Below are 24,144 nucleotides of genomic sequence, written 5' to 3' on the forward strand. Positions count from 1 at the left end.
AAAGTGCTCTGAAGTATGATAGCCTAATTGGTCTCAACATTCTTTTTGGGTTTTTGTTTTGCAGGGTAATCCTCCAAAGGAGAACACTTGATGCGAAGCAGCTGGACAGTAATGCAGTAGTTCATTTCACTCATTTTCTTTGAGGCAAGCATCCAAGTATAGGAGACATATCGAAAAGGTAATAGGTTTAAACCAGCAGGAAATCAGTTAAGTGCTGTCACTCTTCTAGGCAGTTAAGTGTTGAAAGAAATGTGGGTTAAGTGTTTCTGTATGAAAGTTTGAGAGGGAGTACTTAGCAAAAGAACACGAGAAGCTACTTGGAGCTGTAGCAGAACCAAGTTTGCTCACTGATTCAACCTTCTTAGTTTTTATTATTCTCTTACAAATATGAATGAAAACAAACCAAAGAATGATGACATTTGTCTGAAAAACAGAGACTATTTTGGGATCCCTTTGGATAAACTAAGGGAAAAAAGATGGAAATAAGGATGCAGAGGGCAGTAGTTTTCCAGGAAAGTGGACACAGAAATGTGCAATTTTCGTCCATTACTCAGAGCTTCAACACAGATGACTGTACTTGCATTTGGCTGAATTAAAGGAGGTTTATATCACCGATGAGCCTACGTATTTGATGATGTTTATGTTAAGTGGAATTGTGAAGCTTAAACCACTGGAAATGCACCTTCAGTCTGTTTGCTTGATCAGAATAGCAAACTAACAGAACTGAGATGCTGCAGACCTCTTAGAGGAAACCTATGTGAGAAATCATCTCTTTTAATTACATGCATGTAATGTCTATACTGTGATAGAAGTTTGTATGCATCGGAGACGGAAAAAAAGCCCTACTAAAGCTCTGTTTCCATTCAGAAAATGAGTCTTTAAAATAGCTGTCTATACAAATTACAGTTTTGACTGTAGCTAAAAACCGGCTGTATTTCCAATATTCTCCTTCCCTCCTCTTTGTGACAGCTACTGTGGTCTACTGGATTCAGTTACTGTTACGCAGTCGGGACAATTTTGTCTTGGTGACAAACATAGAAAATGGTGCCAATTAAAGGATGGCAAAGAACAAAGAACTAGCGGCACAAAATAAGTAGAAAAACTCAAGTACTGCAAGACACTGAAGATCTTTAGTGGGTTACAAGTAAGTAGATATCACTGATCTTTTGGTTTTTTACTGGTTTCTGGGAAGAGAGGGAAGTTAGAGTAAGGTTAGTGAGAATAAAGGCTGAAGAGCACTATAGTAGAAATTTGTAAGGAGTGGATTTAAGGCTGGCACAAGCTTCGGTGCTTCCCTGCTCCCCCCTGCCCTGCCCCCAGAATATATTAGGTGATTTTTAATGCTACACTTAAATATTAGAGTTAGGAAGATCAGGGGTTTGGGAGCTCATTTTATTGCAGGAAAGCTAAGCTCGGGAAAATATGATGGAAGCTGATGTCAGTTATAGGGAATATTTCAGGGTTAGTTCTTAGGAAGGTATGAGTCAGTGCCTTAGATTTGTGACTAATACTGTAAGTAATGTTACAGCTGGGGTTAGGATTAAGGAACTGGAAAGAGCAGCTAGATGAACAGAGATTAGTGCAGGATGTTTCAAAGTTTGAACAATTCAGATGGCAGTAAGCAAAATGAACGGAAGTAAAAATAATTTCTTTTATCTTGGAATGGCTGTCATGGTACAAAGGAAGATAAGGGCAGTCGTTAGGTTTTGTGGTTTATGTGACAGTACCCATGGAAAAAAAATCATGCTGCATATATTTAACCAAGCTCAGGTTCTGAGGTCTGTGAGGTCTGGGACAGACATTCTTCTCTGAATCCAGGTATGCCAATGAAGTAGGTTATTTCTCAGAATTGTTTTCATTACCATGCAGTAGGTTACCGCCTTTGCTGGCAGTGTTCATCGTATGTGGGCTTTCCTGACAGAGCTGGGTTAGGGATTGCTCCCATAAGCTCCTCAGTCACCAGTTTGTTGAGACAAGTAACTTTGAGCAGGCACTAGCAGAAGATACAATCTCCTAATGGCAAAGCAGCACTCTTTGGAAGACAGCTATCCCCTACCTTGAATCAGAGAAGGAATCATGTCTCTTGCTGCTTTCAGTTTAACTTTAGAAAGCAAGACAAAGCATGAAGTTCCTCAGAAGTAAAGAACTGTGAAGAATACATCTGGGTTTTGGCCTCTTGGCAATCTAGCACCTGACAGAAGGTGTTGGATATGACTCTTTCCTTTAAACTGAAACCTGTCTGATCAAGACTTGTTCCCACCTAAGAGTGGTTTGTTTTGAATTAAATTGGCTGGGAACTAGTTCAAGCCGAAGCTCTGTGAATCGGCCACAAACTGAAATAAATGACCCGGTCAGAGCTTTCAGTCATCGAACTGCAACAGAGGGACACGATTTTCTTGTTATTTTTCTGTATCTTTTGAGTTTCATAACTGGACACCTGCAAGGGCAAATTAGGCATTTTTATGCATGCAAACTATCCAGTTCCAGTGTTAGTAGCCAGTGGTAGCAGAGGATAAGTTTGTTTCAGAAGTACCTTGTCTGGGGAATTAGACACTGTTTCTGTGACTCTTATGCAGATGCAGGAATCTTGGAGCTTAAGCACACAGTGATTTGTGTGCCAGAAATGTGACTGAGAGATTTGGCTAGTTTAAAACCTGTCTTGCTGTCTCCTTTTCCTTTCTATTGTCTGAAGCTCATTAGAGCGGATATTTCTTTCCCCGTATTTGTCTTCACGAAGTCTCTATAAAGGTATAACATAACTGCGGTTAATTGCATCCTGTTAAATTACAGCACGGGATTTTTACCTTTTGGGATATGGCCGCTGCTCAGTAGCGTAAGCAAATAACAGATGTGAAAATACTCTGCACGAAGAAAGCATGACATGAAACAAACATTTATTAAAAAGGACTGTACAAACAAATTAAACAGGTAGCACACTGTTACTCCTACTGGGCAAAGGAGTAAAATATTTAAAACACAGAAGCCAGTGAAAACGCCAGATATTGTTAAAATACCTAAATGCTAAAATGAAAACCTATGTTGGAGGAATTAGAAAACTGTCAAATAAAGGAAAGCACTTTTATTTATTTAAAGTGCTAGTAAAATCTTAGTTTCTTGAATAGTCTGCTATTTAGAGTAACACATGAATGGCTGTTCTTTCAAAATTAGATTCTGTAACTTGAAGCCACTGGCGGGTTCAGTCAGTCAGTGCCCTGTTTAGAAAGCTAAAGTTGAATTTAGGAAGTGCAAGTATTAAAATTTGGCTTACACTTTCTCTATAGTTAATGGGGTCCTTGGCATTAAAGTTTGAACAACTTATCTACCCCAGCTTGGGTGTGAAAATTTCTGTAGCAAAGCCTGTAGACACAGTAGAGTGTTTGCATCCTTTTAGTGTGAGCTTAAGGTGGGAGGCAAGGGGAGAGGCTTGTGGGGTTTTTTTTGGGGTTTTTTTGCCATTTGGTTGCAGAACAACAGGACTATTTTTTGAGGCAAGCGAGGAACCAGGAAAAGACCCTGGAAACCATCTAGAACAAAAGAATCCAGTGATTTTGTTGTCGCTTGAATACCCATTGAAAAGGGAATGACAAAGCCAGGGTTAAACCAGACTTTAGTAATATAAAAGTCTTGTAAACTTTGAGAAGGGTCTCTGTGACTATTAAGAGAATTTAACCCAAATAAGAATGAATTGAAGCCAAGTGAAGAAGTATCCACAAAGAACATTAGGTACAAAGGAAGAGGCCATTGTTGCTCCATGGTGCAAAAATGCAGTAGACTTTTGGTAAGAACTGTACTTCAGACAGCTTCCTGCTCTGACTAAAAAACACAAAATCAATATTTCATAATTATCCCTCTGGTCCCTTGAGAAAGGTGCCTGGGAGAAAAGGGTCTGGGGCTGTCACAAAAAGAGCTCTTCATTTAAACTTCCTTAATTAATCTGTAAGACAAGAGGAGAATACTGGTGCCCTGTAAAAGATACTGCTTCCATCCCTCCACCCCCAGGATCCCTTAATAGATAATACAGATTTTGTCTCCTTGAAATAGTTAGAATCATAGAATATCTCGAGTTGGAAGGGACCCGTAAGAATCATTGAGTCCAACTTCCTGCTCCTCACAGGACTACCTAACACTAAACCATATGACTAAGAACATCATCCAGATGTTCATTGAAGTCTGGTAGGCTTGGTGCCATGACCGCTTCTCTGAGGAGCCTATTCCAGCGACTGACCACCCTCTCAGTGAAGGACCTTTTCCTGATGTCCAATCTGAACTTCCCACGATGCAGCTTCATTCCGTTTCCTCGCGTCCTGTCGCTGGTCACCAGAGAGAGGAGATCAGCACCTCCCCCTCTGCTGCCCTCCTTGAGGAAGTTGTAGCCTGCGATGAGGTCACCCCTCAGCCTTCTCTTCTCCAAGATGAACAAACCAAGTGACTTCCTCCTAAGTCTTGCCCTCGAGACCTTTCACCATCTTGGTTGCCCTCCTCTGCACACGCTCTAATAGTTTGATGTCCTTCTTGTACTGAGGTGTCCAAAACTGCACACGGTACTCGAGACAGTGCAGTGTAGAGTGGGACGGTCACCTCCATTGACCAGCTAGCTGCGCTGTTTTTGATGCACCCCAAGACACGGTTGGTCCTTTTGGCTGCCAGGGCACACTGTTGACTCATATTCAGTTAGACTCATTCCCAGCAACGCATGCTATTCATATGGCAGAACTTCGTAAAGGATGTGAAAACAGATTTGTAAACACTAGTACATGATTGATACAAACACAGTATGTCATATTCACATTTTTTCTTTTTTTTTTTTTTTTTAAAAAAACCCCAAACCTTGTTAAACACGAGGGCACAAGAGACTAGTTTAAAAAAGTAAAAATACAAAACTGCCATACTAAATTAGTAAACGGTGCATCCTTAAGCATACTTCAGTCTAGAGCCCTAGAGATCTCCCAAGAAAGAAAGAACCTGGCAAAGTAACAATGAAGTGAGAGCAGCTATGACTAACCTTATCTATTTCAGAACTGTAAGTCAAAGTTTCTACAAATCTATCCTTCTATTCGCACTACTTCATTGCAGACTATTTGCCCATTCTCCATTGTCACTACTTAAATTTATGTCCAACGGTCATCAAAGTATGCTGCTGTCATGCATGTACTTTGGGGGTGTCAATATACTGTCCTTTAGCTCTGTGTGCATTTTCCCTTAAACTCAGTAGGAATTGCTCTGAACAGGGCACGCAGCATGTGGCCGCTCTGACATTTAAAATTGGAATCCAGTATTTGTGTTAGGAAACATGCGTAAGGATAGAGTTAGCGCGCTACTGCCATTTGGAGCGTGGGGTCAGACTATCCTCCGTTATTGCTATCTCACAGAGACTGCATTCCAGTAATTCAGCTAGCAGAATCTGCTCTTCACATATTTTCAGGGGCTCGTGGCCCATATTCTGTCTCTGCTGTTAGCAGATACTTATTTGGCCATGAAACATTAAAATGGGAGAATACCAACTTAACATGGCGTAAATTATAGGACTATATTCAATAAAATACTCATGTACATTATGGCAGAGTTGGGAAATTAATGGCAGCGTATGTGATTTGGCCAGCAGAATTGGTTTATGTGGATTTATACAGTCCCCGGCATTTGGCAAAGTTCTGACCGGAGATTTGGGGCTTCCCTGTTCCTCCTATTGAACAAGCAAAGTTCTCAATATAACCACTCTAGCATAATAGTAGAGGAAAACCTGAGCTAAAGAGAGAAGAATATAAACAGGCAGTCCCTGCCTCCTGAAGTCAGTGAAAAGAATATTTAATACTTGAGATCAGTTTAGACAACAAAGGTGGTAACAAAACTGGGATTAGAAAGGAGTCTCGAGTTTTAAGCCCTGATTCTGTAGCGGGGTCACTGCCATCCTCCCCACTGGAGGAACTGTTGTTACATGAGGTGAAACAAAGGGAAGATGGGGATACAGGGAGTGGTCTAAAGGATCTTTTAGTCAGGGTTCTTTTGGCACACATATAGCGCAAGAAGAAAACCTGGGCTGAAATAAAGCTTACTTGAAAATGACCTATTAAAAGATAGAAAAATAGGAAGTTTTGGTTGAGGGAGTACGATGAGACCAAAGCCAGGCAGTTCTGGTGAGATACGTCATTTTTAGTTGACGCTTTTCCTGGCACGTGCTACTGAACTTCCCTGTGCTGCAGTGGAGGATACGCATGCCAAGGGAGATTTTGGCTGCAGAAACCAGGAATAGAAGATATGCAGAATGGCTGATGTTGCAGTCTGTGCGTGTAGAGATTTGGGATATTTTGTGCGTGTTCCCTGGGGAACCACAGTGAGCTGGTTGGCCATAGAGCCTAGGAGGGCCGCTAATACAGTTCATTTGAGCCTTGTACTTAATCAGTCTTCAGACTGCTGAAAATAATACCATATTAGCATGTTAAAGCATGACAAATTACATCATTTTTAGAAATTCATACCCAGCCAGCAACTTGATCCCCCTTCCAAATTTTAAGTCAAGTTTGAGGGAATGCTACAATCAAACTCCAGTAAATCAAAACTCGTGTGTGTCCTTAACGCACTGATTTCCTGTAGAACTAATTTCTTTTTTTTCCTGAACATTTCCTGTATAAAAAGAGCTCTACTGCATACCCAGACCTATGTAGTCTTACTGGCTTGGAAAACAAATTGTTCTTTAGTGAAACAGGCAGACAGTCTGCTATTTCAGCACTTCAAATAGTCTCCTGTTATCAGGAGAAAACATAATAATCTTTTAGTAACATCTGTTTTTAAAAAGAGAATGTAAAAGCATTTGTGGTAATCACACTTGGCCAATAGGAATAGCCTGGCATTTAGGATACTTGCGTAAGAATTCTACTTTGTGTAGGAGTCCAAAAGATGGAATGATTGAAACGTTAAACTGTAGCACCAGTAATACTTACTTTCCTAAAACCAAATCCTAAGGACTGGAAGAAAATTAAGACAAAACAGGAACGTTGTGCTTACATTGCATTAAATAGAAAACAATGGGTCGGTCATACTTGAGTCTGCACTTCAGTAAAGTCTGGCCACATTTGCCGTTCTGCTGGAAGAGTACTGGAACAGGTCATGTGTTTCCTTGTCAATCTTCTGGGTTTCATTCGTCCTGTTTCCTCTTGGGCTTTTTGGGATTCCGAGATCGGCTCTTTGCTTTGCAGAGTGGACATATGGGCGCATTCCGATGAATTTGTTGGTGACACGATAAACATGCCTGAAATACGACATTGCAGCCTCTTGTTACAAACATTTAAGTGGCATTGTTACATGGGTTCTTGAGTAGCATATTCTAAGTTGCAGTAGAGAAAAAAATAACTAAGACTTCTTGCCTCTGGAGGCAAACCAATGCTACATTCTATACAATCCGGGTCTCTGGATTGTACAGTAACTTCAAGCCAACTGAAAAACTGGAGTATCTCATTGAATTGAAACTACAGTTCAGCAGACACAGGTATCTGGCATGCATCAATAACTTTAACATTAAATTCTATTTTGTGTTAAATTTCCCACATGTTTTAAAGATATTTACACGCGTAATAGCTCATTGAATCAGAGAAGTTACAGTGAGGGCCAACTGTGATATCACAGAATTCAGGACAGGAGCGGGTGATTAGATGAATTCCACATATTTAACACAGGACACACAACTCCGCCCTTTCGCTCCGTACTATGCCTTTTAACTTCCATTTGACTGAAGCATATTACTTTGAGAAAGACTTTTCGATGGCCTAAGTGCAGATAGTAAGTATGTAACTATGGAGCGTACCTATGTCAGTTTGCCTCCTTAGTCAGTGAATCTTTGGAACTGGGGTGGGGTGAATACCCCTATGGGATTACTTAGCTCTTTTTACTGACGACTGCAGAAGGAGCTGAGTAAAATTGTCACTTAAGTGCCTGTGGTTAGGTTAAATTAATCCATACGTTAGTCTTGAAGATCCCAAGAAGTGCAGAAACAACCACCTTTCCTGGTAATTTGTACCACCAACAACTACTCTCCCTCATAAAATACGTGCATTGCTTCTAATACGAACCCGTTTGGAATTAACTCCCAGCTATAAGTTTTTCTTTTGCCCAAGCATTTTTTTTTTCCTTTCCTTTTGCCTTTCTCCCACATGAAACACAAGAGGAGTGGGAATTGCCTACATCTCTGCTGACAGAGACTCTTAAGTCATAAAAGACTCAAATAATGCAGAGCCTTGTCCTTAACCCTCGATGACTGGTGCTACTACTTCAGGTCTACTGGAGTTGCTCTTGATTTGAACCACTGCAGGAAAAATCAGAATCAGGACACATCATTTTTCCTTTTCCTAAATATTGATCAACTTTATAAACACAATACATTCCAATGACAAAAGAGACAACCCAGCGCATTCCATCTCCTGACCTTCATTGGAGGTGGCTGTTGTCTGAAAGTTGCTGTCTGTCTGGTATCTTGTTTCCTAGCCACTTGCAGCTGCTGGGCAGCTGCTGCAGCTGCAGCCAGAGACTCCGGGATGGGAGGCTCCTGTGGTTCTGTCTGCCATTCCGCTTTCTGCTTTTCAAAGTAGCTAGACAAAACAGAAACAAATAACAAATATAACCATCTTTTGAAGTATTCCATTAGTTTGTAAAGGATATTTTGCGTTAAAATATAATGGATTGCATTTCCCTATTGTGGTCCTCCACTGCGGTCAAACTGCCTACCCTGAGACACCACTTGGAATAGTTCATAAATAGAATTGGTGGTATTTTCCTCTGCATTTGTATACTTCAGCCAGATTCCAGATTGCCAGCTTCTAAGGTATCTTGATGTACAACTGGAAATAAATCTAATGGGATGGAAATTGACAACATAGATATTTAATCTTTAACAGCTTTAGATGCACCTCTGTCAAACTTAGTTTTTATATTTTATTCTGTCAAAATGAATAATTTTTTGTATGCCATAGATTAATACATTCTTTGTAGTGTCAAGGTGCTTGGAATGGAAAACAGCATTTCTGAAGAAATACAAAAGAAATCTTGAAAACTGTGTGTCTCTGAAAACCATGGCAAATGTGCTGGGTGTTAAGAGAAATGTAAGTTTCTTAAAACATCACTTGCATTTAAAACTGATCTGTCAAACAAAGGTTCTTTGAATAGTAGCTAATTCTGTCACTTTCCTCCACCTAGGTTATACCTAAAAATGAAGCTGTAATTTATTATCCAAATCTGTTCCACATGTAGGGTAAACTTACTTGTTGACAGTCATAAGCATATGGCTAAATGCCACTGCCATGTGCACGCAGCAACAAGTAAAATTCTGACTAGCAGTAGCACCAACCAATTGAAGAACACTTCTTTTGTATCCCTTTCTTGTATTGCCTCCTACCTCCGCTTGCTAAACAAGCAGAAAAAAATTATTTTCAGGAAAAAAAAAGTCTTGCTAGAAAAAGCAGCATACGGTATAAAAATCTAGGGAACCAACCACCCTTGAATTTTTGCATGTCATATGTAGGGTTTGCAGCTTTGAATACTCTAAATTTAACTTCCAACAAATTCAGGCTGAATGTTATAAAATACATGTGCTTCCACATCCCTTTTTTTTGGTAACTTTTGTTTTTCATGCTTACGTCTTAAGTTCTTTTTTCCACCTACCGACAAAAGTCAAATGACAACCAGTAGAACCGAGAGACGGTACAAGGCCAGATAGTGTCTGCTTTGGAGACTTACTCAAGGGACAGTTTCTCTTCCTCCTCACATAGATCTGGTAGCCTCTGCAGTCCCAGGGTCATCCGCAAAGCATCTACGTGCTCCTTCAGGGGTTTGTACTCCTCATGCAGGCGACGAGTAGATTCCAAGAGCTTGTTGAGATCATTCTCAGACTGCTTGATAGTATTCTCCATCTGAAACAGGAGGATGAGCACGCTTTTAAAGAACTGTTCCGTTAATAGCTCTCTGATTGAGCAAGGGACTGTAGTATCAGAAAGAAGAGATTTTTCTCACTCAGGTTGGAAGAGATCAGAGACAGTGCAATAGTAAAATGACAAGTTAAGATACTGGAAGGATGAAAACTGGGCAAGGAAGAAGCAACTGAAAGTGACATACGAGATGCATTTTCGTTTAAAAAAGGTATGCCCAACCTGCATGACCTTCTGAACAACAGAAAAAGCAGGCAGATGGGCAACAGATAAGTCAGCAAGTGAGGAGCTATGGAAGACTCTCAAGGGATGTTAAAAAAGAAATTAAAGTAGAATCAACTCATTTTCTGTGCTTCTAAGATACCTAAACACAGATGATTAGAAGTTAACAAACAAGCTAAGGAAAGGCTCCTGCTTCTCCCACGGCAGTAAATGGGAAAAGCAACAGAGAGAAAGAGAATCTGACAGGAAAAAGAGGGGAGGATAAAACAGAGACTGAGGTTATGCAGCTGGGTAGGAGAACAGACATTTCCAGTAATAAATAAATGCGGTCTGCACATCAATACGTAGCTTGTGCTTGCTTACAATGTAGGAGCTTTTTTCTTACTATGAAAGTGCCCTAACATTGACATAAAAACTGCAGGTTTAAAAATATATTCCCCATTTAGCCCCTCTAATTGGCTAATCTTCCTCATTTATAAACTGTTTTTCTCTTATTTGTATTCATTCCCTTTGGGCTGGTCCTTCTTAATGTTTGATGGTTCCACTCGGTGCTGAAGGTCAGCTTTTACCATGAACTTAACAAATATAATGTATTTTCCCAAAATGTCTTTCTTCCAAAAACCTCCAATCAAAAGTCCCACCTAGCTGCCAAAGTTTCTCTGTTTCCAGGTGGTAAATGAGAAAAGAGCAAGGGGCAGAACAGTTTTCTGTGGGACTGCCAGAGTGATGTTACTGTGGCTACTGGTAAAGTTGTAGCCACAATGGGCTACAATCGTCCCAATGCTTACTATGCCAACATTACGAAATATCCTGCCCAACCCGGACAGGAAAAAACCAGTTATCCCGAGGTAAAATTTACTTTGCACTCTTTATAGGGTCCTAGGATGGTGTTGTAAAGTCCAGATTATTGAGCCAGTGATAGTTCACTGATGTGCACAATTCTGCAACTTGGGGAATGATTCATGTACAATTGTGTCGTAGTCAGGCTGTCCACAGCCAGACTGTCGCGTACCACATTAATATCAGCATGGATCAGTCGCAGCTCCTCCACGTGGGCCATCTTCTCTTGCAGCAGCAGGTCCATTTCCTGTTTGTATTCTTTCAGGTGCCTCTCCTCAGACTCCAGAGCTTCAAATTCTGCTTTCAGTCGTGCCTTTATTTTTTCCATCTGCAAAGTCTTATTCCTGGATCCCAGTGATAATCAAAAATATAGAGAGACAGCAATAAGTCACTGCAACATATTTTTGCAAGATGTCACTTTATATGTAAATAGATGGAAGAAGATAATAGCAGTAATAGACAAGGGTGAGACTAAACGTGTCTGAGAAAGGATGAGGTGCAATGAGAGAACTGAATTCTAATCCCAGCTCTTTTGCTGAGCTTTTCAGTGCTATGAGAATTCCTATACTGAATTATGAAATTAACAGAACATTGTCAGACTTTAGCAGTTACTGTAGATTCAGCGAGTTTTGTACCAATAGAGTTCTACTGCATCAGTTAACTCAGATTAAACCATAGTTTCAAAAGAGAGAAATCCAGAAAATCTGGGAAGTTTAGCACAGGATTCTGAGAAATGTAATATGATTTGGAGGTGATTATAGTGTCATATACACTGACTAAAACTATTTGGACAGTAATTTGAACTGCTAAAATACTAACTTAAGGAAAATTCCAGAGCAATGGCATATAAGAATAGTAAAAACTCAAATGACACTGGCCATCAACACCCCACTTGCAAGTAACTCTGCATTCTCTTGGTTCTTTGCTAAGAATTAGTTGTGGTTTAACCCCAGTCAGTAACTAAGCACCACACAGCTGCTCACTCACCCCTTCTCCCCTGCCGTGGAATGGGGAGGAATGGAAAAAAAACCTCGTGGGTTGAGATAAAGACAGTTTAATAGAATACCAAAGGAAGAGAATTATAATGTATATTTTATATATATATAAAATATATATATAAACAAGTGGTGCACAAATACAATTGCTCACCACATACGTGCGAAAAATAATTAAAAAAAAAAACCACCCTGATGCCTAGTCTGTTTCCGAGCAGCGATCCCACCTCCTGGCTAGATTCCCTATTTATATATGGAGCATGATGTTATATGGTAGGGAATATCCCTTTGGCCAGTCTGGGTCAGCTGTCCTGGCTGTGCTCTCCCAGTTTCTTGTGCACTTCGCAGGGCGTGAGAAGCTGAAAAGTTCTTAACTTAGTGTAGGCACTGACAACCCTAGCAACAGCTCAAAACATCAGTGTGTTATCAACATTATTTTCATACTAAATCCAAAACACAGCACTATACCAGCTACTAGACAGAAAATTATCTCAGCTGAAACCAGGTCAGTTACATATTTGTAAATGTTTCTGCCCATATCCTGCATTCTGATTTTTTTTTTCATTTGTGCCAATCCGTAATTCTACAGCAAAAATGTTCAGCTACTCAGTCCTTATCTCTCTCTTCAAAGCTAATAATCAAAGAGTGTGAGTTTCAGTCGTCAGACAGTTTTAAGTGGCAGAACGGCCTGCTGCTGTTACGATTCAACACTTGTCCAAGCTCTTGGACAGAGCAAACTGTTCTTGATCCTGTAGTTCAGTTAATAAGGAGGCCTTAGTTATTTTTCCTGTACTGGAAGTTAGAATAGGATACTGGATAACCAACGTGTCAACAACACTTAAATGTTTCTAACAAGAGGCTGCAATGCCACATTTCAGGCATGTAATCAAGAGTCCCAGGACTCCTTGCTTTAGCTTGTGTGAAAGAAACAAGAACGTAGCATTCCTTTTCAGTCACCTAACACCTAGTGCACATAGATCCGTATTGGTTTCCAAGTGCACTACTGAACAACACAGTGGACTTCCTACAGGCATGATGTAAGAGGGGGCTGAGGAAGAAGGGGGCTACATTCATATTTAAATATCCTATTCCTATCCCAATGCAAAGTGGGCTAAGTTTGATGCACATTCACTGTAAGCAGCAAAGCTGACTATAGAATGCAGTCTGTAGATGATAGGAAGCTGCCTACTGGATTAGCAATGAAATCCCAGGACAGGGCTTTCACCCCGATCTCAGAACAGGGTGTGTGCCTTCCCTTCCCACTAGGCCCAGACTCGAAGCAAGCAACACAGATCTGATGTCTTTCATGGAAGCAGAAGACTCTGAGCCCCTGGAGGGAGCTAGTCTATCACCTGTTTCTAGGAAAGGGGATTCCTAGACCTCTGTGGAGCATTTGTTCCCCTTACGAACTGTTTCCACACCCAGTCCCCAAGGGCTCTTTCTGAAATTGCTCCCACAGCACCGAGGAATGGATGGTTTATCTCAACGTTATTCTGCATCAAACTTGTAAGAATAGGAGAAGAATACATCCTGGGCTTGAACGGAGTTACTGTTTTCTTTCATTCCAACCAAAATTCCCAAAGAAATTTTAAAGCTAGCCCAAGGACTCTTCTTTAAAGTATATGGCAGGTGTCTGTATAGATTTTATTCTTGCTTTCATTTGACCAAAGCTCACCCTCTGTCACCACCCCTCTTGGGGAGGCTCTCACGTTGTGCTTGTGAATCCTCCTCTTAGTCCCCTTGTTTCTCTTTCCAAATTGGTCTTTGTGAGTTCAGTATCTGCTCATGCAGCTAGTTTTGGTAACCTTTTCCTGAGTGTTTGAGACATCACTGGCACAAGAGGCTTCCAGCATTTGCTGAAGAGCGTGGCAGAAAGCGGAGTCAGTCCCTCGGACAACTAATTATGGCTATCTATTCCAAGTATTATAGCTAGTAATGTGGCCAGGGCTCCTCCCTCTCTCACTTCAGGAGTTTGTAAAGCTGCAAGAGATAAAAATGGTATCATAACTAACTTCTCCATATTTAAAACCAAATTTGATAAAATTCACTTGGTAAGTATGATTATTATGTCTATACTGTAGCTCACCATAGAGTTCACCTTGTTTCATGCAGTATGTTTATTATAGGAAATACAAATTGTATACCCGTGAGCATACATTTACTTTAAAAGTTATGCAGCCATTCCAGTTCCGAAAAGTCTGTATCTCACCACTAGAGTAAAAAATAGCTGATGGACTAATAAGTCAACTAGTAAAAGTTTTATGAATGAAGTGCAGAAGAAGCCTGGATGTAGATAGAATCCAAGTATGTAGCTACAACATTGTAATATTTAATGTCATTTGAGGTGTTCTGTCACTTACTAAACAATGGCATATACTAGTCTGAATGTAAATATTGGATTTAAACCAGTTAAAGAGGTCCTCTCTGCCTCCCATTTTAAATGTGGCAATGTCCCACTAAAAAGTACCATCCAACCATCGATCCCTGTTTTCATCAAGTCTCATTGTGCCCATTTACCTAAAACATTTATTTAGTAATGGTGGCTTTGATAACTGCAACTAGGAGTATTTGTCCCCACTTTCCTCCCTGTTTCCTCTCTTGTATTTATGGCTTGCGTTCACCTCCGACAATGGAAATAGATCGGTTTCCTCACTGTTACTAGTCACTGGCTGCCACGCTCTGCCAAACTGCTACACCAAATGAGTTACAGGGGATTGTTTCAGTCCAAATGATCAGCTTTTGATATTAGGGGAAAAAAAGTGCACACAAATTAGAACTCTTACTGTTAGCATCATGCAGTAATGTTTTAAAACAGAAACCATAAGTGTGATTTCTAGACTGCCTAATGAATTCTGCCCTCATATTCTTTTCCCTTCTATTTAAGTTCTTACACTGCATTGATGACAGTAGTCACTAAGAGCATCCCCATAGGGCATTAAGCAGTGAAAGTAGCATCTGTCATCAGTAAGTTCACTCTTATTCTCTTTTATCTCCCCCCAGTGAGAACACTGAGGTCCAGTCTTCAGGTATTTGCTTAATTTTATGACTGGGGTTATTTCTTAATGTGTGTAAATAAGCATCTGCAGATATGTTTGGATTGTGGGCATATACATATGTTTACTGACAGCAGTACTCCATTGACTACAAATTATATGTATCTATATATATGGATATAGATACAGGTCTTCAAAATGAGATTCCAGAATCCCTTCAAAAACCCAGCTGAACTGCCTTTAATAAGTGACAGAGATCAACTACAGGAATGTTCTTTGATTTTGATTGTGAGGGCTTTCTTCCCTTCTGCCTGTAGAATAATACATGGAATGCAGAGTAAAATAAAGCCTGCCAAATCTATCGAAGGTGTGTCTGTAAACATAAGAAATTCTCATGTTTGTTTTGAAAGAAATTCTTCATAGAATGCAAGCTCCTATTAAAAGATTTGGGGATCATAAATAGGTTTATTTGATCGGATTTTGTTAAAGGCGAATCAAAATTGACATCAATGTTGCAAGTAGGATTGACTTTTTGATTTATTTTTAATTTAAAATACATTCAAGGAACTTTCTTGATACTTCATTGTACACCAAAGTTAGTAACGTCACCTTTACAGTCAGTACCTTATGCCACAAACTAATAGCAAAAATGTCTTCATTACAGTTTATATGTTACCTTTGAATATATTATCAGAAAACTGAATGCACCACAAATTCCCAAATACAGGCTACTATTCTCTCTGAAAAGATAATTTAATGAGATACTTAATTTTATAATAATTGGACCACAGACTGTAGTAGGCCATATTTAGATCTGCATTTTAAAACAGAGCCAGTTGAATAGAAAAGCATTGTTCTTTCTCTGTGAAGTACGTGTTGTCCCATCTCTTTCTACAAATAGTTTTGGGATGCTAGACACACAAATATTTTTGCCTGATCTTTGCTCACCTTTGTGGTATTGTGTGAAGAAGGCCGAGGCCCACACACTGCTGCCTAATTCACCTCTTCCATGGATAAAACGTGCTTCTTGGAGGTGCCGTTACCAGCCAGAAGTCTCTGTGACCACCTGCACGCAGTGCCGCTGGCAGCGCCTTTGTCCCCTGCCCTCTGCCCTCTCTCCCTGATATCCCATCTCCAGCTGTCGTGTTCCAAAACACTTCTCATCACTCCGGGATTATCCACTGCCTTCACTTTCTTTGTAACGCGTTTTGGCTTTTGGATGCATGAATTCCTACTGAATATAAACAGCTCAGGCCTTGTTCTGAAAGTCACCACCCTAAGGCAAAGTGAAAACGCCCCACATCAGGCTAAGGAAAAGGCATGTCCCCGACGCGGGCGCGCACAGTGTCGTGCCTTGTTGGTTATGAGCCCGCTCTTTCAATGCATCCTGCAATTCAAAGGACGCTATATACAAATCCTCGCTGTAGGGTGTTGCACGGAACAGCAGAGCCAGCTGCTTGCCTTGCGGCAGGTCCTGGAGGGGACGGCAGCAAAAGCTTCGTGCGGCTGCGTCCCCGTCCGTCGCTCCCCGTGACACCCTGCCCCTCGCCGCCCTGCTCGCCGCTTCGCGATGGTGGCCAGAAACGCCTTCAGGTAGGGAGACCTCCGCGGGGTTTGCTCGCCCGCCTCAGCCTCCCCTCTGCCTTCGGGTGAGCGGGAAGGCAGGGCAGAAAGAAGCCAGCTAAGCGTTGGCCGCTTCACAGGCTCAGCCGCTCGCCTCTCGTAACTCACGCACAAATTCCACGCTCCCCCGCAGGACACCCGCCCCAACGCTAACTGCCCGGGGGGGGGGGGCGGCCGCCCTGGCAGCGGGGCAGCTCTCTGCCCTCCCGCCGGTCTCCGCCTGGTGCCCGCCGCGCTGCCCTGCCCGGCCGTGCTCGGGCGTCCGTGCCCTGCCCGGACGCTTATCCGTGCCGTTCTCGGGGGCACGTCCGTCCTCGGCTTTCGGTGTCATACTCTGCGTTTCGTGCCATCCCCTTCCTTTCCCAGCCCGTCACGGCTCCTGCCGGGGAGTGAGCGGGGCAAGATAATAATTTATGTCAGAAAGCTTCAGGAATAAGAAATAATAATTCAAAGGGCTTAAAAACCCCAAGACCCGCAGCCCGACATCACTCCCCCGGCCGCGCGGGGCTGCTGCGTCCCCCCACCCGCGCACTCCTCCTTCGCGTGTTATCGCTCGGGGCTAATTCTCTGGAAATGCGCGACCATTGCCGCCCCTCACTGCGCATTCCAGCGGCGACTCCCGGCAGCAGACGCTCCGTCCCTACTTAGAAAAATGTATTTTCAGCTCTTATCATACAGCCCAGCCGTGGTTTTCTTTCCCTTAGTAGCACAATAGCTACTTTCAAATCGATGCGACTCCTCCGCTCCCCCGAGGAAAAGGCTGCTTCACGTAACTGATGCGGCACAAAGCAAACATACCTGATCTCCTTGATGCTCTCGAGTTTGCACATAATTTCTTGCTCATCTGCCATGCTTTTCACTCCCGATTTAAACCTCCCGTGAAATGTACAAAATGCCAGGGGAAAAAAAAAGAAAAAAACCATACAATAGACACAATGTAGTCACCCCCTCCCAGCATACGGTCTCTGAGCCTGTGCGGTAGGCTCTAGTGGGAGCTATGGGACTTAGAGTCCGGCTTCCTATTGCTGCCCAGGCAGCTAGAGAGCAGAAAGACTACAACACCCACAAGGCAGAGCAGAGTTTTCCTGTCCTTCTTCCTGCAACTACATTTTAAATCCATTTGTCACACCTCATTATGTCAAAGGTTGTTAGGAGCGCAAAAAGAGCGGGCGGCTTCCTCCTGAGATCTGTGCAATGTTTAGCATTTCATTAAAATTATGGAATAGGCACTAAGAGACTGTCGAATGAGTTCACGATTTTGATTAAAAACTTTTTTGACACAAAGACATCCAGTAGCCATTAAGTACTGCCACACTGTTTTCTACTAGAGGTTCTGAGTGATGTGACTGTGTCTGGAGTTCAGAAAAGATATATTTTGTTCTTTAGGTTTTCCTTTTTTTATTTCTGCCACCGTGCATATAGCACCCGTAACTACGGAAAAGAAAAACAATGCAAATAGAACTGTTAGATTCAGTAAAGTGACCGTTTGTCTTTCTATGGACGTTGTGGCCAAGAATATCAGGGCACTTTACAGAGACTGGTGAATAGACTCTCAGCCTTTCCTCAGCCAGGTAATTATTTTCCTTCAACTGAAGGCACTGGAAGTACTTAACCTCTACTCGGCACTGATCAAACTTGCTGGTGTCTGGTCTGAGGCTCTGAAAAGGAGGTGAAAAATAAAAAGAGACAGAATGCAGAGGAAAGCGATGAAAATGTTAAGAGTTTTGGGGAACACGAAAGATGGTTGAATGCAAGACAGTGTGCCCATATTTACATGGCATGAGGTAGATCTGCTTGAGTTAGGACTTGGACAAAGAACTGAATGTCTTGAGCCAGTCGCATCTACTGTTGGAGACTAACGGGCAAGTGGTCCACCTCATGTATGAATATCTGTGCCTGGAAAGCTAGCAACGTAGAGTATGAGGTAATACGCAGTGTGAGCCATTGGGGTGTTGTGCTCTGCCTCCAGCACTGAGCAAATAAGATGGTATAGATGTAGCTCATAATAATGATAGTCTTTCAGCGTGAAAAAGGTGTTAGAAGTGTCATCATAGCAAATAATCCCCTAGGTCATCTGAGAGAGAAGTCTAAAAAGTAACCTATTTAATGAGCAATACAGAAAGTTTAGGACAGATTTCAGTAAAATGTCCAACTACAGAAATCTTCGCTAGGAAAGGCCACCTGGGAGGTGGAGGAGTCTCCATATTACTTTTCAAAAATACTTAGATAAAGATGTCGCCATACTAATCCAAGTGCTGCAGATCCTTGCTTTGAGGTAGGGGTTTTGACCTGATCAGGGTTGAGTTCCCCTTACGAATATGCCACATAGCCTGCCACTACAATGACCCGTTCCTGCTCCTTTAGTGACCTCTCAGCATGGCCAGGGGCCTGGGGCCTGGATGAGTTGTTACACGTGAGCATGCATGTAAGCATCGCATGAGGTTCTCAACTCAGACAGGAGCACTCTTGAGAGGGCTGAAAAATGAAAGAATGTGTCCTGGCAGAGGAGGACCTCTCACCAGGAGTCACTGAGAATGAAAAAGCGTAGGCAACCAGGAGGGTTTGTCTGGAGAAGAGATGGGGCCTGAGACTGGCGTGGCAGCTGGGAGGAAGGCAGGCAAACAGATCTGAAAGTAAAGCTAATTTAGAATTTTTGTCTGTCCAAGGCTTCAGAGGAGTAACTCGTATTTATCTGTAAATATTTCTACTCCTGTTCGTTTAATTTAAAGAAACTGAAGTGTGTTCTCATTCAGTTGCTGATGCATTTATATTAAATATTGTCTGGAACTTTCCCATTTATTGTCATGATGAAGAATCACGCAGTCTTCTCTTGTGCACTCAGCTGAGCTAAAACTAAAACTACAATAAAAATATCACTTGCTGCCTTTGGAAATGGCATGCATAGTCTGAAACAAATACAGAAAACCTACTGAGAAACCAGGCACCAAAATGAAAGCAAAAAATAAAAATGCAAAATGTTCTGGGAAACAAAAGAGATTCAGGCCTGTAGAAGGGACTGTGACAGGCTCACATTCCCTCTACCTTCTCTTGAGTTCTTCTCAAGAAGGAAGAAAAGGTTTAAATTCCTGGTATCTGATACCAGACCAGTCTCCAAAGAACTTCTGCTAGTATATACCTTCTCTGCCCTGCCCTGCTTGCCTAATGATGATGTTTAAGCAAAACCTTTTGTAACTGAGGCAGCAAATGTTTATCAGTGGTATTTTATTTTTCCTACATAAATTACATTGAGTGATCACTGTAATGTAATGCGGATCAGACCCTGTCCCAGGCAGTGTGAGAATCTGAAATTCCCCAGAGATGCAATTTTGCGGGTTTTTTTCTCCTTTCACTGATCAGTGGAAAAGAATGATCCAGGAAATCAGGTCAGTCATAAAAACTCTTCAGCACTCAAGGATGACATCAGAACCAGTGCACTGCAGATTTCCGCTCATTTTTTCCCTGATAATAATAGCTTTAGTCATCTTTTTAAACACTTTTAATTCCTAGGGAAGTAAATGGGAACTTGGAATGAATGCAGATTCCAGTATCATACCCCCATTCAGTTAAAAAATGAGATGTTTTAATAGCAAAAATGATTAGTTTTCATTAAGCACAGATAAACAGGGTGGGGGTTTTTTCCCCCTTTTGTTTACCTGTGTTCTTCAGCCTGCTCTTTACTATTCTGTAGTTCTCTGTGGCAGTCAGCGTTCTGAAAGTGCTTTTCCTGCTGCTTCTGTTTACCACTTTTGTCCCTTATGCTGCTTTGGAGCAGGGAGCACATTTTTGTATATACCTGTAAAGTAATATAAATTTGCATGAAGTTATGAAGCCACCATAAATCTCAGAAACTAATGCCATGTATTACTGCAATACTTGATAACTGAACTCACATAGTATAAGTAAAATGGCTAGTTCTGAGCTAAAAATTGATCTCAGAAACTCTTCACATGCCATAGTCCCTGGCATTTCACATGGAAGATTTGTGCAATATAATGGACTCACGGTGTGGGAATCACCCTTACCCTTTTTCCCCCCCCTCCGGGAAGTTGTAAACGGAAGCTGTGGAGAGGCTTGGATGAAGGTGCTGGAGTTGGAAGAAATAAAAAGCCAGAAAACAGGCTTCAGAGCTGAGCTGCTGTGACTGAGGTTTGTCCTCAGTCTGAGGCAGGGAAGTCGCTAATAGCTGTAGTAAACAGCCCTAAACTGAGAATCCTAAATAGCCATAGTTAGGGAATATAGCTTAATTGATTTTTGTACGTCCAGCCTTTCACTCTCTTATCATCTTAACCATAATAAAGATAAATCCCGTGATGGATTGCTTTTGACCAGCCACTGAAGCACCTGGGTTGATACAGGATGTGAAGCAAGCCACATTCTCTCAAGGATTAATAGTGGATAGTTTGATTACTTTTTTACACTTCATTAGTAAATTGGTATTTGCTTTTTGAGAAATGCTTTTCATGAGAGTAGAGGTGTCTGCTCTGAGACCACGTGAGTTGTAGGTAGTTGGTATCTCTGAACAGTGAGATCTTACCTGTCAGGAATTTCATCGCAGTAGTGTCTACAGTCTTAAGCTACGGAGCAGGATCCCTTCATAATTAGCACTGTAGAAATCCAAGGACTAAAGCTGGTGGTTCCTGTTCCAAATAATTTACCTAAATATAAGACAAGAAATAAGAAGAGAGAATGAAGAATAAAAGATGAGAGCACTGGACATCATGAGAAGCAGTGATTGAGGTTCACCCAACACCTGAGCAAGTGGCAGTAGTGATCAAAAATCCTCCCTCATACAAAAGATTATTAGTGTTGATAATCTATTTATCACTAATTATATTTAATAATCAATAGTTAGAGAGTTAAAAAATCAGATGACTCGCACAAAACATCTACCTTCTTTTTCTATCAATTCCACTAGAAAATAAATTAGAAATAAATTGAAGGTTTCAAGCATTATAAAAATTATTTCAGTCTCTCATGAATCTTCCAAGTAGTGATTTTGAGGATTTATCTGTATTAAACAAATCAAATTTTTGCAAACACACTCTTGCAGGCATTGTAGAAGATGTATTTCTGGAACAGATAATGAATAAGGATCAGTTGTGAACGGGGAGTATTCAAGGCCAGGTTGGATGGGGCTTTGGGCAACCTGGTCTAGTGGAGGGTGTCCCTGCCCATGGCAGGGGGGTTGGAACTGGATGGGCTTTAAGGTCCCTTCCAACCCAAACCATTCTGTGATTCTATGATGAAGGTCTGGAATCTTCTTGGTTTTTTATTGGTTTGATTTGTTTGCTCTTTTGTTACCAAGTGGTTGCTAAGTTGTCATCTTCTTATACAAAGCACGTCCTCTTAGGTCAGTTTTGGCCAATTCTGTATTTAGCTATTCAGCACGTCGTAATACGGTTGTTACAGTTCGTATACCACGATCGACAGGCTTTGTCTACTCTCACTATTAATGTTTAAGCTGCCAGCTCTGAGTTTCGACTAACTTTTTATATAGCAGTAGGTCCCTTCCAACTGAAAATATTCTTCTATTCTGTTCTGTCCTGTTCTATTGTATTCTATTCTACTCTATTCACTCCGCGGAGATCCCGTGCTGGAGCAGGCTCCTGGCAGGACCTGTGGCCCTGTGGACAGGAGCCCACGCTGAAGCAGGTTTTCTGGCAGGATCTGTGGTCCCACACAGGACCCATTGCTGGAGCAGTCTGTTCCTGAAGGACTACACCCCTTGGAAAGGTCCCACGCTGGAGCAGTGTGTGAAGAACTGCGGCCCGTGGGAAGGACCCATGTTGGAGAAGTTCGTGGAGGACCGTCTCCCGTGGGAGGGACCCCACGATGGAACAGGGGAAGAGTGCAAGGAGAAAGGAGCAGCAGAGACAACATGGGATGAACTGAGTGCAACCTCCGCTCCCTGTCCCCCTGCACTGCGAGGCTGGGGGGAGGAGGTAGAGAATTCTGGAGTGAAGTTGAGCCTGGGAAGAAGGGAGGGGTAAGGGGAAGGTGATTTAAGATTTGTTCTTATTTCTCATTATCTTGCTCTGATTTAGATTAGCAGTAAATTAATTTTCCCAAGTTGAGTCAGGTTTGCCCGTGATGGTAATTGGTGAGTGATCTCTCCCTGTCCTTATCTCGACGCACGAGCCCCGGTTGAGGAGGGGGACTGACAGAGCAGTTTGGTGAGCACCTGACAGCCAGCCAGGGCCAACCCACCACACTCATCAAAACGGTACTGGAGCACATTTAACACAGTCTCTTGGGACCAGCAGGGGCTTTGTGCAAGCCTGTCTTTCCCCTTCATTTCCCCAGAAGAATGGGACTTTAAAGGGTTTTATATAGTTTATTTATACCATAGACATCTGTTTATATAAAAGCAAGGTCAAAGAAGTACCATGTGTGCTCAATATACATAAAGGTCAAAAACCAGCTGGGTTTGAGGTGTGTTAGGTCTCATATAAAGTAATTAAAAATATAGGAATACAAACTTCATCATTTGTACAAAACACAAAAAAAAATTAAAAAATTAAAAGAAATATTAGAGAATAAAGACTAATGGAGAAGAGCCCCCAGTGAAACATACAACAGGACTGAACTTTGGCTGATGGACTGCTGGGTTACGTACGAGTCACCATGAGTAGAATGGGTAGCAATGTTGTCAAACCTAAACATCAGAAAATGGACGAGTCAAAATGGTGCCTGCTAAGTTGTGGAATTTGCTTTAAACTCCTGAGTTTTTAAAATGGAAATGGATTCTTTCTGTATCTCATTGGGGTTTTGAGCCCTGAAAATGTGACATTTGCAGGATTTTTTCCTACAGCTGGGCCACCCCGATCGTACCGGCCCACTTCACATTTTAAGGGAAAGCTGCTATTGGTTTCAGGAGGCTTTGGGAATCTGAAGGTAGTCAGCAGCAGCACTGAAAGCGATAGGAGGCAACTACACGCTAGCCCTGTGATCTAAGAGCATCTAGTCTTTAAATGTCAGATTTAAGCAAAGCACAAAGTATTTGCATTTTTTCTTAATCTTTCAATATATACTGTAAGAGCGCCCATCAGCATCCTAACGAGTTAAAGGTTTAAGTACCTGCGTCTGTTAATCTTGGTCCGTCCCAAAAGTGGGCCTAAATATACCTGAATTTAGTCAGGTCCTCTATTTCGTGCCCCATTCTGGCCATCTGCGAGGCTGGGAACACGCACGTTTCCGCCCATCTGTCCTCCCTAGCCCTCCCCGCCTTGTTCCAGCAAGGGGGTTAGGTGCCCGTAGGGACAATGCAAAGTGAAATTGGCTTCCTTTTCCCGTTCTCTTCCGGAGCCTGGGCACACAAGGCGCTTTATCGCTTGTTTCCCAGAAACGGCGCTCTGAGAGCGAGACGCTGGTTACGAGCAAGGCAGAACACGAACAGCGGCCTCGTTCGCCAAAGCGACTCCGCACAGCGCGCGCAGATGCCCGCCCGCGCGCTGTGCGCCGCGGACCCCCGGAGCCACCCTCGGCCGCGCACGTGCGCACGCTCGCGCCCCGGGCACGCGGTAGGCTGGCGCCGGCGCGGCTCCGCCCCCGGCACGCGCACGC

At 42.2% G+C, this 24,144-nt stretch overlaps 2 protein-coding genes and 1 long non-coding RNA gene across 4 annotated transcripts in view; 1 reads left to right on the forward strand and 2 right to left on the reverse strand.

The window, feature by feature from the left end:
* The window catches only part of ZC3H12B (zinc finger CCCH-type containing 12B), a 59,444-nt gene that overhangs the window by 5,608 nt on the left and 29,692 nt on the right, over nt 1-24,144 (forward strand). Inside the window, exons 2-3 of one of the 2 annotated variants that reach the window (XM_054839668.1) lie at nt 65-178; nt 970-1,144. The gene's annotated coding sequence lies outside the window, so the exon portion shown is untranslated. Of the gene's footprint in view, nt 1-64; nt 179-969; nt 1,145-16,193; nt 16,552-24,144 lie in introns of those variants that run through there. The other variant, XM_054839669.1, reaches the window with a different exon arrangement.
* On the reverse strand, nt 2,482-17,656 carry ZC4H2 (zinc finger C4H2-type containing). Its single transcript, XM_054839674.1, has 5 exons — nt 17,380-17,656; nt 11,143-11,314; nt 9,721-9,893; nt 8,414-8,576; nt 2,482-7,243 (listed from the first exon to the last, which is right to left on the reverse strand). Exons 1-5 carry the CDS (start codon nt 17,502-17,504, stop codon nt 7,130-7,132), a joined length of 747 nt encoding a protein of 248 aa, XP_054695649.1. The 5' UTR covers nt 17,505-17,656; the 3' UTR covers nt 2,482-7,129.
* Nucleotides 19,532-24,111, reverse strand: LOC129211895 (uncharacterized). Its single transcript, XR_008579005.1, has 3 exons — nt 23,659-24,111; nt 21,116-21,236; nt 19,532-20,374 (listed from the first exon to the last, which is right to left on the reverse strand). It is a non-coding gene; the product is annotated as an uncharacterized LOC129211895 (long non-coding RNA).

Source organism: Grus americana, chromosome 12 (genome assembly GCF_028858705.1).
Source record: "Grus americana isolate bGruAme1 chromosome 12, bGruAme1.mat, whole genome shotgun sequence".
In the NCBI taxonomy this organism is placed as follows: domain Eukaryota; kingdom Metazoa; phylum Chordata; class Aves; order Gruiformes; family Gruidae; genus Grus; species Grus americana.

What these genes read in the sequence shown, in the direction of transcription:
- ZC4H2 (XM_054839674.1), bottom strand. Translation starts at nt 17,504, where the DNA reads ATGGTTTTTTTCTTTTTTTTTCCCCTGGCATTTTGTACATTTCACGGG. An exon ending in GAAGAGAAACTGTCCCTTGA is followed by an intron (nt 8,577 to 9,720) that starts GTAAGTCTCCAA and finishes TGTTTTGTCTAG; the next exon opens with CTACTTTGAAAAGCAGAAAG. An exon ending in AACAGCCACCTCCAATGAAG is followed by an intron (nt 7,244 to 8,413) that starts GTCAGGAGATGG and finishes GTCGTATTTCAG; the next exon opens with GCATGTTTATCGTGTCACCA.